The 17600-nt window shown below is 41.8% G+C and overlaps 1 protein-coding gene across 1 annotated transcript in view; it reads left to right on the top strand.

Annotated features, from left to right (window-relative positions):
• The window catches only part of atp11a (ATPase phospholipid transporting 11A), a 132485-nt gene that overhangs the window by 17739 nt on the left and 97146 nt on the right, over positions 1-17600 (top strand). Inside the window, exon 2 of the mRNA XM_059646437.1 lies at positions 14687-14809. Coding sequence (XP_059502420.1) covers positions 14687-14809 — 123 coding nt within the window. The remainder of the gene's footprint in view (positions 1-14686; positions 14810-17600) is intronic.

Raw genomic sequence — 17600 nt, 5'->3', positions numbered from 1 at the left:
TGCACGTTCTCCCCATATCTACATGGTTTTCCTTCGGGTACTCTGGTTTCCTCCCTCGGTCCAAAGATGTGCAGGTTAGGTGGATTGGCCATACTAAATTGCCCATCGTATCCACAGATGTGTGCATTAGCTGTGGGATTTGCACGGCTATAGGGATAGGTTAGGTGGATGGGTCTGGGTGGGATGCTGTTTGGAGGGTCAGTTTGAACTCGAAGGCTCAAGTGGCCTGTTTCCACATTATAGGGATTCTATGATCTATGAACCTTTACCACTTTGAAACTGTGAATCCATAATTAATCTGAAGAAACAAAATAAATTTCCTTTGCGAAATCAGATGTATAAAGTAACATGCCAGGTCTGAAATGCAAATGACCTGAAAAATCAGTTTAATTTTTAACAATTCATCAGATATTTTTCCGGTAAGATACTTCTTATTCCCACAGCCCAAATCTTATGTGTGTGTCTGGTCATATTCTAGTGTTGTAGAAACTGGTTACAGTTACTCTTAATTGACATGAGATCAATTGGGTTTGGTCTTCTCAAGCAGCAGAGAAGGCCACTAGAGCTGTAAGATGCCAATCAAGTTGGTTTGAAATAATATGTTGTCAAAAATAGCCGTTGTACAATAGTTTTCACTTGAATACAGAATGTTTAACTTCCTACATGAATATGAAAATAATACACATGACACTTTCCTCAGTAAGTTGTTCATTGATTAATCAATATTTGTACCACTGAGTAAAGTGTCATGTGTATTATTTATGGTAACAAAACATCCTGAGGTGTTTCACTGGAGCATAGTCAGACAAAATTTGACATGGGGCCACAAGAAAACAAAATATCATATGAGAGTGACCTGATGTGTAGTGAAAGAGCAGGCTTTAAGAGATGTCTTAAAAGAAATAGTGAGTGATAGAGAATGAAGGAAGAAATCCTGGGCCCACGTAGTTGAAGGCTTGTCTGCTAATGGTGGAGCAATTAAAATTGGAACATATCAAAGAAGCCAGAAATGGAGAAGTGCAGAGCTCTTGAAGGAGGAGATTACAGGGATGGGGATTGGGAAAGACTGCTTGGACAAAGAATAACTTTAAAATTGAGGAGTTGCAAGACTCATAGCCAATGTAAATCAGTGAGCACAGGGTTGAAGGGTAAACAGGATTTGATTTGAATAGCAAAGTTAAGATGACTTAAGGCCAATATGTAGGGGACACAATGAACGTTCAGTCAATGGGCAGCTTTTTAATTGCCACCCAATCAGATCTGGAGTCAGGCAGGCTGCCCACTCTCTTCTGCCTGATTGGTGTGTTATATAGAGCCTTTTGCTGAGCCCATCAGGACGAATGCAAAACTGAGAGGGGTGACTATTCCTAACAGTGGAGGCTTGCAGGTGAAAGTCATTTTCTGCTGGGATCCTCTGCCAGTGTGCAGACTCATGAATATCTGTGACGTGTTAGAACTGGCCTTGGGAGCTGAGCTAAATCGAGGCAGGAACAGGGCCATGTTCTTTGAGAACTCGGCCAACCGATCCTTACTCCCTTAATTAGGATGGATTACCTCAAAGTGTTGGGAATATGGCTCAGAGGGGCTGGGGTTTACGCTAAAACTTAGGAGGAGTGTAATGCCAAGCCGAGGCAGAAACAGGCTTTTTCAGAGGATCGGTCCTTCTCCATTGCAGGTAAAAACTTGGTCATCAGGCATGAAGTACTTCCTGTTGTTGTAGGTGACACAGGGCTGGCCTGTTCCCCAAATCTGCACCATTGCTGTCACTAGAGTAATCTTCCACTTCATCTGCAGGAGGAAGTTGGACCATGTCTGCAAGGACACCATGTTCAAAGCTGTGGATAAGAGGGAGCAGAATGTACTAAACATCATCTTCATCCTGATGTGTGTGGCTGTTTCAAACTGTTCGTAGATCCTAAATTTTGCAAACACCAAGTGTCACTACATACTGATGTTCTACCTGTCTTTGTTCTACCTGACCTACCGGTGTTGCGGAGGATAGGCCTGGCCACATTGCCATGGTACGCTCTGTAGTTGGACTGTCCCATATCACCTGTCCCTCATGAAGAAATTTGCGAAGGACATCTTTGACCAAATTTCAATCAGGAAGCAATCAGCACATATCCTCCTCGAGATCCCCCAGGAAAAGGTGGATCCTGGCAGATTGTACTCTGAGCAGACTGTCAGCAATTTGGCAGAACTTTCCAATAAGCACCAGACATCACTTGGCTGCTGGTGATAAGAGCACTACCTGTGAGATCCTTCATATATGTCTGCCTCTGCGCCACCGTATGCTGCAGTGAAAGTGGGGGAATGAGATCACCACGAGTCTCCTGCTGGGATTTGCCTTTGCAAAGGAAATTTAGGAGAGATGTAGTGCTTTTTGTCAAGATTCATCTTGAGCAGCCCCGTAACACAGGACTCTGCTCTACAATCTGATCCTTGGGACACTCCCCAGGTTAAACATTGACTTTGTCTGGAGGATGATTGACTCTGTGAAAGGCACTCTTTGGTCTGCCCAAAACTTGCTGATCTTCCAGAGCAAGGAGTTGACCTTGACCAGGTAATGCAGACTGGCACATTCTAAGGTCCAGGACCAGGAACAGGTGCTGAGAGATGCATTTAAACTTGGGGGCAGCTGCCACTGTCTGAGATCTTTCCAGTGGAGTACGATGGGAGTCTGTTCAGTTATCAGACCCTCCTAATGCTTGTAAATATTTAGTCTTGCACAAGTAAGAAATGCCTTGAGGTTTGTTTGTTCGACAAATATAAAGACCATGTAGAATTGAACCGCTCTAGTGACCATGTATCTATATAATGATTTTTATGAATGAATTATATTTTTGAAATAAAAAAGCAAAATGTTGAAATAGTCAAGGCCAAAGTTAACAAAAGCACAGATGAGAATTTCAGCAGGAAATGAGCAAGGACGAAGTTGAGCAAGGTTATGGAGGTGAAATATAGAAAAATACAGCGCAGAACAGGCCCTTTGACCCTCGATGTTGCGCCAACCTGTGAACTAATCTAAGCCCATTCCCCCACACTATCCCATCATCATCCATATACTTATCCAAGGACTGTTTAAATGCCCCACATGTGGCTGAGGTAACTACATTGGCAGGCAGGGCATTCCACACCCTTACTACTCTCTGGGTAAAGAACCTGCCTCTGACATCTGTCTTAAATCCATCACCCCTCAATTTGTAGCTGTGCCCCCTCGTACAAGCCAACATCATCATCCTAGGAAAAAGACTCTCACCGTCCACCCTGTCTCCTCTTTCTCTGATCATCTTGTATGTTTCTATTAAAGGCCCTTCTTAGCCTTCTTCCCTCCAATGAGGACAGACCCGAATCCCTCAGCCTTTTCCCATAAGACCTTTGCTCCAGACCAGGCAACATCCTGGTAAATTTCCTCTGCTCCTTTTCCAATGTTTCCACATTCGTCCTGTAATGGAGCGACCAGAACAGGCCGCACAAGTGTTTTGTGCAGTTGCAGCATGACATCACGGCTCTGGAACTCAATCCCTCTACCAATAAAATCTAACACACTGAATGCCTTCTTAACAGCACTATTAACATGGGTGACAACTTTCAGAGATCTATGGACATAGACGCCAAGGTCCCTCTGCACATCCACACTACCAAGAATCTTTCCATTGGCCCAGTATTCTACCTTCCTATTATTCTTCCCAAAGTGAATCACTTCACATTTATCCGCATTGAACTCCATTTGCCACCTTTCCGCCCAATTTTGCACTTTATCCAAGTGTCCCTGCAACCTGCGACATTCTTCCACATTGTTCACCACTCCACCGACTTTAGTGTCATTTGCAAACTTACTAACCCATCCACCTATGCCTGCGTCCAAGTCATTTATGAAAATGACAAACAGCAGTGGTCCAAAAACAGATCCTTGTGCACACCACTAGCGAATTGACTCCAGGCTGAATATTTTCCATCAACCACCACTGGTTGCCTTCTTACCGAAAGCCAGTTTCTAATCCAAACTGCTAAATCTCCCTCAATCACATGCCTCCGTATTTTCTCCAATAGCCTACCATGTGGAACCTTATCAAAGGCTTTACTGAAGTCCATGTACACTACGTCAACTGCCCTTTCTCATCCCCATGCTTGGTCACCTCCTCAAAATCTCCATGAGGTTTGTGAGACACGACCTGCCCTTGACAAATCCATGTTGACTATCTCAAATCAAATTGTTGCTTCCGAGATGCTTATAAACCCTATCTCTTATAACCCTTTCCAAAACTTTTCCTGCAACAGACGTAAGGCTCACTGGCTGTAATTGCCTGGGTCATCTCTACTGCCCTTCTTGAACAAGGGCACAACATTTGCAATCCTGCAGTCCTCTGGTGTTAAACCTGTAGACAATGAGGACTCAAAAATCAAAGCCAAGGGCTCCACCACCTCCTCCCTAGCTTTCCAGAGAATTCTCGGAAAAATCCTGTCAGGCCCAGGGGATTTATCTAGCTTCACACCTTGCAGAATTGATAACATCTCCTCCTTACTAACCTGAATCCTTTCAAGTCTAATAGCACGTATCTCAGTCGTCTCCTCGATGATATTCTCCTCTTGCTCAGTGAAAACAGATGAGAAATATTCATTTAGCACCTCTCCGATCTCCACCGGGTCCACACACAACTTTCCACTTCTGTCTTTGATTGGCCCTATTCCTACCCCAGTCATCCTTATATTCCTCACATACCTATAGAAAGCTTTAGGGTTCTCCTTTATTCTACCTGCGAATGACTGCTCATGACCCCTCCTTGCTCTTCTTAACTCTCTCTTTAAATCCTTCCTTGCTCATCTGTAACTCTCCATCGCATCAACTGATCCATCTCATCTCAACATCACATAAGCCTCACTCTTCTGCTTAACGAGAGATACAATTTCTTCAGTAAATCACGGTTCCCCTACCTTATCACTTACCCCTGCCTGACAGGGACATACCTATCAAGTACATGCAATATCTGTATGTTTTGATGATGGAGTGGATATGGAGCCAGAAGAACAGAGTCAAGTATGTCATCAAGATTTTAGGGGGTACTGTGGATCTGTCTTTTTTTCATAGATGCCACCCAGCCTCTCCCTTAATTTTAGAAACACAATGCTTTCATTGCACTTGAAGTCATGCAAAAATTGCAGTTCTGTTGATATTCGCTCTAATCCCAATGACAGATAAATTTCGCATTGTCCTGCTGCAAGGGAATCAAGCGTGCAGAAATGATTTCAAAGCCAAATAGTTGTGACGCTACCTCAGATGGAGCTGTTTCACCTTGGGCTATTTCATTGGTGGCTCCAAACCTTTTCAAATTAAATTAATTAATTGATCCACAGATTTAAACTTCTCCAAGTTATGTAGTGGTAATACTTGAGCAAAGGCTGCTGTTTAAGTTATGTAAGTCTGGTCAGAAATGGTGCAGATAACTTGTTTGAGCATACTCTGGATTTGGATTGTGACATTAGATTCACATATGAGCTTCTATTGAGGGTTATAATTCCAGGGGTGCAGTTTGCATGAAAAAGTGAACGCCCAAACTAACTTTACTTTAAACGATAGTTTGCAAGACAGCAGAGGGCTAAGTCTAAACTTGTCAGTTCATAGGAGCTACTCACTCCTTGGCACAGTATCAGTTCACATATCTGAAACAACTACACCCATTCTGGGGCAGGTCATAAATGCACTGAAAGTAGATATACATTGCATTGTGTGGTAGCTTTATGTGTTGTTGCAACCAGATCCCAAGTGAAGTCCCCTAACTCATTGTGGCTCCAGATGAGATACCCCAAACTGTTCAAATCCCAAGTGATGAAGGACAAACTGACCATCTTTATCGTTCATCCATTACCCCAAATGGTTGCAGCAATGTTAACATAAAGAGGATCTCTTCCATTTAGATACCTTTCCCCCCACATCCAAATGAACTTGTGCTTCAAAAGAAGCCAATTTAACCAGGCTTCATTGAGTTAACAAAAAGTGAGTTTGTTGCATTCTCATCTTGGAATCATTAGGTTCCAGGACAATAGCAACATGGAAAGGAGATTGGCAGAGTGTCATGAATCAGACATAAGGGAACTGTTTTTTTTAACTGTACAAAGGTTTATTATGTAATTCCCTAGGAGGCGAGTGTTCTTGATCTATAGCAACATAGCAATGACCAAAACTTTGGGCATAATTTCAAATTTGCAGATGATACAAAACTTGGAAGTGTTGTGTACTTGTTTTTTACTTATTTGTTTAAGAGGTCTGAACAGCATTGGCTAGGCCAACGTTTGTTGTCGATCTGTAATTGTCTTTGAGAAGATGATGGCTGGCCACTTTGTTCAACTGCTGCAGTCCATGTGATGTCAATACACCTAACGTGCAGTTAGGAAAGTACCTGTCTGATTTTGACTAAGCAAAGTGTAGGAGCAGCAATATAGTTTCATGTCAGGATGGTGTGTAGCTTAGAGAAGAACTTGGTGATTTTTTCCATGGATCTGCTGCTGTTGTATTTATCAGTGATAGATGTTGCCAGGTTGAAAAGCGCCACTTAAGGAACGTTGATAAGTTTCTGTAGTTTATCAATAAAAGGCAAAAGAACTATGGATGCGACATATCAGAAACAAAAACAGAAATTGCTGGGAAAGCTCAGCAGGCCTGGCAGCATCTGTGGAGACAAGTCAGAATTAACACTTCAGTTGAGTGACCCTTCCTCAGAATCAAGAAGAGTCACTTGAACTGAAACGTTAACTCTGATTTCTCTTCATTGATGCTGCCTGAGCTGCTGAGCTTTTTGAGCATTTTCTGTTTTTACTGCTGCACAATATAATTTGGATCAATGTTGTATGTCAGTCACGAATGTTGAAGTTGATAGATGGGATGCTTCATGCAGGGACAACAGTGTGGAGCTGGAGGACCACAGCAGGTCAGGCAGCATCAGAGGAGTAGGAAAGTTGACGTATCGGTTCGGGACCCTTCTTCAGAACTTTAAGCAAGTTGCTTTATACTGAGGTAAATCAAAGTTGTTGAGTGTTGTTGGAACTGTACTTATCTAGGCAAGTGGAAAGTATGTGCCTTATAGATTGTGGGGAGGCTTTAGCCAAAAGGTGAGTTATTCAGCACAGAATTTTCAGCTTCTGACCTCTTCTTGTAGCCACAGTATTTATACAATTGTTCGACTCCAGTTTCTGTTGAATGATAGCTTGCAGAACCTTCAACTGTGAAGTTAGGATTGTGTTAAATATCAAAAGAATATGGACAGTTTAGTGGAATAGGTCAGCAAACAGCAGATGAAATTGAATGCAGAGATCCGAGAAGTGATTTATTTTATTTGGAAGAATGCGGAATGACAAAATAATTGATGCAAATCTAAAGGAGGTGCCAGAGCAGAGGGATCTGGGTGCGTATGTACATAAGTCAGTGGCTATGCCATTAATAAAGCATATGGTATGCTGCTAGTGAGTTTTGAGAAGATTTGTAGCTCAGGTTGAGTTTCTGGATGTGAGTTTGCTCGCTGAGCTGGAAGGTTAGTTTTCAGACGTTTCGTCACCATTCTAGGTAACATCATCAGTTGGCCTCCGGTGAAGCGCTGGTGTTATGTCCGGCTTTCTATTTATCTGTTTAGGTTGCCTTGGGTTGGTGATGTCATTTCCTGCGTTGGTGATGTCATTTCCTGTTCTTTTTCTCAGAGGATGGTTGATTGGCTCCAAATCAATGTGTTTGTTGATGGGGTTCTGGTTGGAATGCCATGCTTCTAGGAATTAGACCATAAGACCATAAGGCATAGGAGTAGAAGTAAGGCCATTCGGCCCATCAAGTCCACTCCGCCATTTAAATCATGGCTGATGGGCATTTCAACACCACTTCCCTGCACTCTCCCCGTAGCCCTTGATTCCTTCTGAGTTTCTCGTGCGTGTCTCTGCTGCTGTTTATGAAAAGTACAAAGAGCATAAATACAAGCGTATTAGAATAAATTTGTATAAAACACTGGTTTGGCCTCAACTGGAGTTTTGCATCCAGATCTGGCAGCACACCTTTGGAAAGATGAGAAGGTGTCAGACAGGGTACAGAAAAGATTTACAAACATATTTCTAATAATGAGGATTTTCAGTTACTTGGATAGATTTGAGAAGCTGAGGCTGTTCTTTTTGGGGTGTTTGATTGAAAAAAAGACTAGAAGTGCTTAAAATCATGCGGGGACAGAACAAAATAGATGGGAAGAAACTGTTCACATTGGTGAATGGATTGTGAAACGGAGGGACTTTAAGATAATTCACAAAAGAATCAATGGCGATGTGAAGAAAAATATCCTCTGGCAGTTAATGGTTAGAAACTGGAATGTACTACCTGAAAGTGAGGTGGAAGGAGGGTCAGTTGAAAAGTAAATTAGAATCATTTACTGAAGAGAGAAAATTTGGAGAGGAAATGTGGAGGAATGGCATCAGGTGAATTGCTCTTACCAAGAGCCAGCACAGACTCAATGAGCTAAATGGCCACTTTATTGGATACCAGGTCAAGTGGACAAAAATCAAGTACTAATAATGCCATCATAAAAGAAGACACATTATTTGAGATAACAAAGTATGGAGCTGGACGAACACAGCAGGCCAAGCAGCATCTTGGGAGCACAAAAGCTGACGTTTCGGGCCTGGACATTATCACATTGCTGTTTGCTGCTTTCAAATTGATTGCACTATATTACAACAATTTCATTTCTAAATGTATCTTATTGACTGTAAAACACTTTGAAATGTCCAGTAGTTATGAAAAGCACTATATAGATGCAAGTTTTCTTTTCCTTTGTGTCTGCGAAACACCCCAAAGCATTTGCAGCAAATGAATTTCTACTCCATTGCAGTCACAGTGCTGTGGCTTGAATGATAATTGTTCATTGATGAATGCTCAGGATGTTCTATAAGGTTGAATTCAGCTGTACCCAAGCAGTGACTCTGTGAACTGGAACAATTCACAAATTTCTTGTCTGCTATAACTATTTATTGTATGAAGTTGAGCTTCACTGGACTCTTGACACTGAGGATAAGAGGTTAGTGATCTTGTACTGTTGAATAAGTTCAAACCAGATTAATAATTACAGAAATTTCTGGAATGAGCTTTGTCCTTGCACATTCTTCTTGGTACTATTCTTTTCATAGGTGCAGTGAGAGGAAGTGATTGCAATGAGTGGCAATGAAAAAGCAGGTTATACAAATTGAGGCAGATCTCTTCATTGCTCTGAAATATTGTTGCCCTTCATAAGACTGTTAACAGGCTAGGAATTGATTTTAATGTGGTTGATGTTTGAGGTGGAGTAGTGCTGGAAACCGGACTGCAGTGCATCACTGCCTTAGGAGCTCTAGCCTTCATTGTCACCGATTATTAAATCACAGAGAAAGCTCAAATGCAACATATCCAGCACCTGTAAATGGGAATGGCAGGCCCGAGTTGAAATGAAAATTTTTGAATTTATGACAATTGATGGCCAGTTTATGGTCACATTGAAAAGGTAACACAAATTTCTTTAATCTGTCACTTGTTCAGATTTTTGCTGACTGGACCTGGAAGACATTAGGATTTATTTATAATCCAGATTGTGTTGCTATGGTGATAAACTCAGGCAAAAGTATTAACTCTGAAGAACACGTAGGCTATTTGGGCATTGATTAGGAACCTTATTTGGACTACCAGACAGCGTAGACAACTAAATTGTATACCTACATCACCTTGAGACAGTGGAAGGAGTCAAGTTATGATGAACACTTCCAGAAAATTAATTTAAAAAGCTAAAGGCATGCTGACTTTTAACACGCTGAGAGGATTGCGATAAAGGAGGAAGGAAACAGTACTTGAACCATTTTGCGTAAAAACACTGGTTAGACTACACCTGGAATCCTATGAGCACTGCTCGGCACCACACCTTTGGAAGAATTGGCCTTGAAGTGTGTGCAGTTCAGATTTACCAGTATGATACCTAGATTCAAATAATAAATTGTGAGGAGATTTAACGTAAACTAGGGTTGTAAGGAGAACTAATAGGATCAACAGAGCTCCCTTCTATTGTTGAGGAGTCTAGGACAAAGTGACGTAATCAAACTAATGGAGAGGGCACTTGCAGTGGATTCCACTGTCATACTGTTTTAACTCCATGTTGTTACAATTATGCAGACTTCCCTTGAGGGCTTTCCCTGCCCAGTTGATGCTGTGTAACTACAAAGCTGAGAAAAATTTCTTTTTATTGTTCTGCCTGATGTTAGAGTACAGTAAACTGTTGCTCTGATGAAACAAGCAGGTAAGCGGGTGGATATTCATTAGATTCTTCAGGAGATAATCCTTTCTTTTTAAACCAGATGAAACATTATGTTCAGTTGCCAGACCCGTGCCTCAAAAATCCTGCAGGTCATGCAGGCAGATTTGATAGCCCCATACTGCGTGGGTAGAGTACGCACAATTGTAAAGTGACCTGGCTTTTCAGGTTTTCATATCACAAAGAATGGCAGCTTTTCAATGCCATTCATGTTGGCAGAGATCCTAGAAGTGACACATTCTTCACTTTGTTTCCTACCGTTATATGTTTCATTGTTAAATATTACAGAGTGACCTGTTAAACAGTCCGGTTTCTTGGTGCATACTCATTTAGGATGTGGGTGAGTCCATGTTGTAGTCAGTGCTGCAGGCTTGCTTCTGATTTTTTTTTCCTCTAACTTGAACAAATTATGTTTGTTAGGCAGGGATCACATGACAAATGTGCATGAGTCTGGCTAATCTGGAGTTACTAGTCTGAGTCTTCAGTTTGGCAATGGAATCTTTCTATCGGATTTCCTATTCTACTGGACGGAATAGGTGGCAACTTTGCCAGAACTGCAGTTTCAGGTTATGTAATTAGACTTCACACAACTTCCCTTTATTTAAATAGAGAGAAGTTGTGCCACTCAATGGTGCAGAGGGACCTGAAGGCCCATGTGTGAGAACCACAAAATGTTAAACAGAAGATCACAGATATCCCAAAGGCGTCTCATGGTATCAGGCCTTTAATGTCCATCACGTGGCGTGGCTCGTATCGACTGACTGTACCTGTGGCTGGTTGTTAGGGAACTGACAAGAACGAAAACCTATTTGATCTCACCCTTATTTAGGTGCCTATTGCAGACACATCTGCTTATGACATCACTGTTAGAAGTGACTGCTGCACAGTGTAGATTAAGTTCTGTCTTCATATTAAGGATACCACCAATCTTGTTCTGTGACATTGTCAATGGGTTCTTTCACTGCATCAGTGGCTGAGTGTTCAGCTAAAAGACCGATTTACAATCTTGTAACATTAGATCAATTCATTATTACATAACTAATTGCAAATTTTTCTTTTATTAATTCATGGGATGTTAATATCACTGGCTGGCAGCATTTATTGCTCATCCATAGTTGACCTTGAGAAGATGGTGGCGAGCTGACTTCTTGAACTGCTGCAGCCCAGGTCCTGTAAGTAGACCATAATGAATTTGGGACGGAGTTCCAAGATTTTGAACCAGCGACAGTGAAGGAAAGGTGATGTATTTCCAAGTCAAAATGGTAAACTTGGAGAGAAACTTGCAGGTGGTTGTGTTCCCATGTACCTGTTACCCTTGTCCTTCAAGATGGAAGTGGTTGTGCATTTGGAAGGTGCTGTCTAAGGACCCTTGGTCAATTTCTGAAGTGCATCCTGAAGATGGTACACCCTGCTGCTACAGAATACCAATGGTAGAGAAAGTTAATGTTTGTGGAGTGGTGCAAGTCAATCGGGCAACTTTGTCCTGGATGTTGTCAAGCTGCTTGAGTGTTGTTGGAGCTGCACCCATCCAGGCAAACAAGGAGCATTCCCATCACACTCCTGACCTGTGCCTTGCAGAGGGTGAACAGAGTTTGTGGAATCAGGATTTGAGCTACTCCTTGCAGGATTCTGAGCCTCTGACCAGCTCTTGTAACCACGATATTTATATGACAAGTTCTGTGCAGCTGCTAGTCAATGGTGACCCCGGGATGTTGATCGTGGGAGATTCAGTGATGGTAGTGCCATTGAATATCAAGGGATGATAGCTATATTCTCCCTTGTTGGAGATGGTCAGTGCATGGCAATGAAAAAGTATGAATTGAGGCATTTGTGTAGCACAAATGTTACTTTCTACTTTTCAGCTCAAATCTGAAAGCTGTCCAGATCTTGCTGAATTTGGACACGAACTGTTTCAGAGTCTGAGGGGTTGTGAATAGTGCTGAACATTGTGCAGTGAACATCCCAATCTGACCTTATGATGTAATTAATGTCATTAATGATTCAACTGATGATGGCTGGGGTGGAGTTCCTGCAGAAATATCCTGGAACTGAGATGAGTGATTTCAACAGCCACAACCATCTTCCTATATGCCAGTTATGACTCCAACCACTAGGGAGTTTTTTCCCTGATTCCCATTGACTCCAATTTTTCTAGGGCTCCTTGACGGCACACACAGCCGAATGTGGCCATGATGTCAATGGCTGTCAATCTGTCCTCACTGCTGGATTTTAGCTGTTTTGCACCTGGAATGTATTGAGGTCTAGAGCTGTGTAGTACTTACAAAAGCTAAACTGGATGTCACTGAGCAGATTATTGCTTCACAAATGCAGTGTTGCTGACACCTTCTATCACTTTTTACTGTTGATTAACTGTAGACTGATGAAGTGATAATTGACTGGGTTGGATTTGTCCTGTTCTAGTGCACAGGACATAGATGCGCAATTTTCTACATTTTCGGGTAAATGCTGGCATTGGAGCTGTAGCTTGGCTAGGTACTGCGGCAAGTTCTGGATCTCAAATCTTCAGTACTATTCCCGAATTTTTGCAGTATTCAGTGCCTTGAGTTGTTTCTTGATATCAGATGGAATGAATGGAAGAGGCATCTGTGATGCTGGGGGCCATTGTAGGAGGCCAAGATGGATCACACACTTGGCAGTTCTGTCTGAAGATTGCTGCAAATGCTTCAGCCCCATCTTTTGCACTGATGTGCTGGGCTCTTCTGTCATTGAAGATGAGGATTTTATTGCAGCCCCCTTCTCGAGTGAGTTGTTTAGATTTCCAGCATTCACAACTGGATGTGGCAGGATTGCAGAGTTTTGATCTGATATGTTAATTATGGGATTGCTTACTCAGTCTATTGCATGCTGCTTATGCTGTTGGGGTGCAAGTAGCCCTGTTTGGTGGTTGTACCAGCTTGACGCCTCACTTTTAGGCTGGCCTGGTACTGCTCCTGCCTTGCCCTCCTGCACTCTTCTTTGAACCAGAATTGATCTCCTGACTTAATGGTAATGGTTGAGCGAGGAATATGTCAGGCCATGAGATTGCAGATTGTGTTGGGGTAAGATTCTGCTGCTGTTGATAATGCATGGCACCTCATGGATAACCAGTCTTGAGTTGCTAGGTGTGTTTGAAGTCTGCTCCATTCAGCGTGGTGATAGTCTCACACAACATGATGTAATGTATTCTCATTGTGAAAGTGGGAAGTTGTCTCCGCAAGGACTGTGCAGTGGTCACTCTTAGTGATACTGCCTCGAACAGATGGTGGACAGGTTGATAAGGATGAAGTCAAGTATGGTTTTCTCTCTTGGTTCTCTCATCACCTGTTGCAAATCCAGTCTTGCAGCTATGTCCTTTAGGACTCAACCATCTCGATCAGTAGTGCTGCTGCCAAGCCACTCTTGGTGGTGGACATTGAAAACCCCCAAACAGAGTACATTCTGCACCCTTGCCACCCTCAATGCATCTTCCGACTGCTGTTTTAATATGGAGGAATCTTGATTCATCAGCTGAGGTGAGGGACTGGTATGCAGCAACCAGCAAAAAGTTTCCTTGCATATGTTTGATCCAGTATTCCCTCTAAGTTCCATGTGCAGCCATTCCAAGCTTCTGCACGTGTGATCTGCTTTAGGTCACACCATTCGTGGCATGAGATCTGGTTCCAGATGTCACTGCTGTGCATGAACCCCAGTGGCCCATGCAAACAGAGTAAAAATTGGGGGGAACAGTGGATTATCTGGAGCGATGAGTCTTCATGGAGTCTGGAGTCACTATTGAGGACTCCCTCCTGACTGTATACCACTGTGCAGCTAATGGGCCTGGATTCTGCTGGATCTGTCCTGCCAGTGGGACGGGACATATTCAAGGATGTTGATGGTAGTGTCAGGCAAATTGTCTTTAAGGTATAATCCTATGTCCAGAATGATGCTTGGCTAGTTTGTGAGACAGCTCTCCCAATTTTGAATTGTATCTAACTTTTGGACTCCCTTCAGGCTATATATTTCAAAACAGAACCCCATGTGACTGTGAAATATTAAAGCAAATTGCTTTTGAAGTAGCTAATTTTAAAAATTTCTCCATGGGCTATTTTGTAACTTTCAGACTCTCTAGTGAATACTTTTATAACGTGCGAACAATTCTCGTTGAGTAGTTTATAACAGTCACTAAACTTGTATTATTTGGTAGAACGGAACTTGAGTATTGCTGGGAAAAGACATTGCACAGAAATTTTTGACTTGCCTTCAGATCAATTTAAGGGGAAACATCAACATTTATACTGTATGACAGGAGACTGCCGATTACTTGACAAGTGAGTTGTTTGTCAAATGTTAAACAAGTCAAAAATTTTTGTGCAGATTTGACAATAATTATTCTTTTTTCCATTTAGTGTGTTGGAGAAGAGAACTGGGTGGATAGTCGGACAGTTTACATTGGACATCGTGAACCCCCTCCAGGCACAGATGCTTACATTGTACAAAAATATCCCGATAACAGGATTGTTTCTTCAAAGGTAAAGTTTCCATTTTTTTTCCATTCGTTCAGCAATTTAATGTAGGGGGCACCCATTTATTGTGTATTCTAATAATGCATTTTTGTTTTATTGAGGTTGGTATATGAGGAATGTTTCCTAATAATGCTGCCATTGTTTTTGTTTTGCTGTGATTACTGAACATGCTCAATTTCTTTGAAAGAAGCTGCTGTTTCATTGCTCCATTCTCTGGGGGTCTCGCTTAGTCACATCATGTGGTAACCCTCCTGACTTGCATCTTCCCACTTGACACCCACGCTCATCAACTCTGCTGAGTTTGCTTGCCTACCCTGCTCACTCAACGTGTCACTTGTTGACTCTCCTGATCCCCTCTTCTTACCTGACCCTCCTGTTCTTTGAACCTTGATCTTCACGTTTGCTAACCCACCCAAACATAAGATATAGGAGAGGCATCAGGTCTCTCAAGTCTGCTCAGCCATTCAGTCATGGTTAATATATTTCTCAACCCCATTCTTGTGCTTCCTTCTCATAACCTTGGATCCCCTGACCCATCACGAACCTGTTCGTCTCTGACTTTAATACTTATTCAGCACCTTCTGCCTGACCTTACCACTCCTGATTCTTTCATTCATCATATCCCTCCCCAAACCCTCTGCTTGTTTCCAACTCTTGATTCCCTATATCATTGCTTCCCTCCATGACCAATATGTTGAATGACCCTTCTAACTCACCACTTCCCTCCTTGAACCTGCTGTCTCTCCTGTTTGCTGCTTCCCTTCCCAACCTTTCTGTTCACTTTTTCTCCTTCCTGCATGTATGGGAAGAATGTTGTCAGAGCCTATACATGATTTTTGGTACCCAGTTACCCATTGTTATGTTGACATTGTTCTCATGGAGTTTGCCAGAGTGACTGACTCTTCCTCTGGTTAAACTTATGGCAAGTCAAAGCCCATGGTCACTTTTATTTTTCTTTAGTTGTGATCTTGCTTTTGTACTTTTCTTTTGAAACCCCCTCTGATTTGAGCTGAAGCAACGGCAAAGATTGATTTCTATACTTGGTGTAAAAATCATGGAATCTAAATAATTTATAACATGTGATCCTCTAGTTTCTATTTTCAGAAATTTGAGGAAACATGAAGCTGTAAAATATTTTGATGGTGAACCTGTTGTAATTTCAGGAATTCTGTGAATACTCAATGAATAGCCCCAAGTTTCAGAGAATGAGTCATTTTTAATTTAATCCCAGTCACCAGTTATCAATCAGCATTTTGATGCTAATCTTTGCTTACATGTCTGTGCTAGTCTGTGGCCTTTGTTTTTCTGTTGAATTATAATTTTGTCTCTTTTAAATCTGTTTCCTTGATTTTAGTTTAAAATCCACAAACCAAGTATATTTTTCAAGACACTTTATTAAATGCTGTACTTTTTTGGATTTTCTGTATGTTTGATTGTGGACTGAAATAGGAAGAAGTCTAGTTTAAAAGCTAAGGATTGTTCAACGATTGCTGCACTTTTTGAAAACAAGTTGCCATCATTGTAAGTGCTGTTTACACAACAGCAAGTTCAAGCAGTGGGACAAGCTAGCTACAGACAAGCTGTAAAGCCATGGGGCTGAGAATGAATAGAGATATGGCTGGCAACAAGTAGCTGATTGGTCTATGACACAGTTGCAAGTTATTAATGATAAAGGCTCCCTCCTGTCAGTGATTGTATGCTTGTCTCCCAGTTAGCTGACCAAATTGTGGGTGTGAATATTTGAGGGAGAAGCCACCAGGCATTTGGAAGCTCTGCAGTAGAAAGCATCTCAAGCCTGCAAATGGCTGGTTTATTTCCCTTTCTCAATTGTTATAAGCTGAGACTTTTATTAATAAGTTTGAGATCTTTATAAATGTGAGCCAGTCAGCCTCTGCCTCTTGCAAACAAGTATCTGGACAGTGAAGATTGAGAAGCAGAATACTGATCAACCAAAGGATTATCTCAGCAAATCCAGTGAACAGGGACAGTGTATTTATGAGTGGTGAGAATTTTAGCAACTTATCTGCCACTGGTTTATAATTGTTTATCTGTAATTTGAATCTATTTATTTATATTTTACTGTTATTCTTGATAAGCACAGAATTGATGGGAAAGCTGAGCAGGTCTGGCAGCATCTGTGAAGAAAAAAGTAGAGTTAACATTTCGGGTCCGGTGACCCTTCCTCAGAACTCTTGAGTACAGAAACCTTGTTTGCTCTTTCTGTCAACCTGATCTGAAAGTCAGATCAATCGAGAAAATCTGTGTACTTTTTAATATCTTTATCCTTTGTGTTAAATCCGGGAATGGCGAGGTTTGAGTTCTAGCGTGTGACCCCAATGAGGCTTAACACTTTCCCAATTTGATTCATTGGTACGACTCCAAATAAACTACTCTCGTTTTCCCCATTAGCCAGTGGCCCATGATTGAGACCTGTCTCTGACATGCCACTGTTTCGAGTCATGTATTCAATTCTAATTGGTTTATGCCCGTGCCAGTTTCCAAACAGCTCAGGAAATGACCCAGAGATTATTAGCTTTAGAGATTCTAATTATTAATTTAGATCCTTACTCCTCAATATCTGTCAGCAAAAATAGATTTCCCAGTTGTACTTATGCAATTAGTTCCTAAATGGACCACTGTAACTGAATTCTTCTCCTGCATTCCTAGTTTATTTCTAGCTGAGAGGGATACCTTTAACCCTTATCACTGAGCAGCAAGATAACCTGCAGAATCCTGGACACGGCTGCAGCAAACATTACCTCTCTCCGTTACTATGCTGTCCCCACTGCTATCATAT

Source organism: Stegostoma tigrinum, chromosome 6 (assembly GCF_030684315.1).
Source record: "Stegostoma tigrinum isolate sSteTig4 chromosome 6, sSteTig4.hap1, whole genome shotgun sequence".
In the NCBI taxonomy this organism is placed as follows: domain Eukaryota; kingdom Metazoa; phylum Chordata; class Chondrichthyes; order Orectolobiformes; family Stegostomatidae; genus Stegostoma; species Stegostoma tigrinum.
Note: the sequence above shows the minus strand (reverse complement) of the source record. Positions and strands in the feature narration are given on the sequence as shown.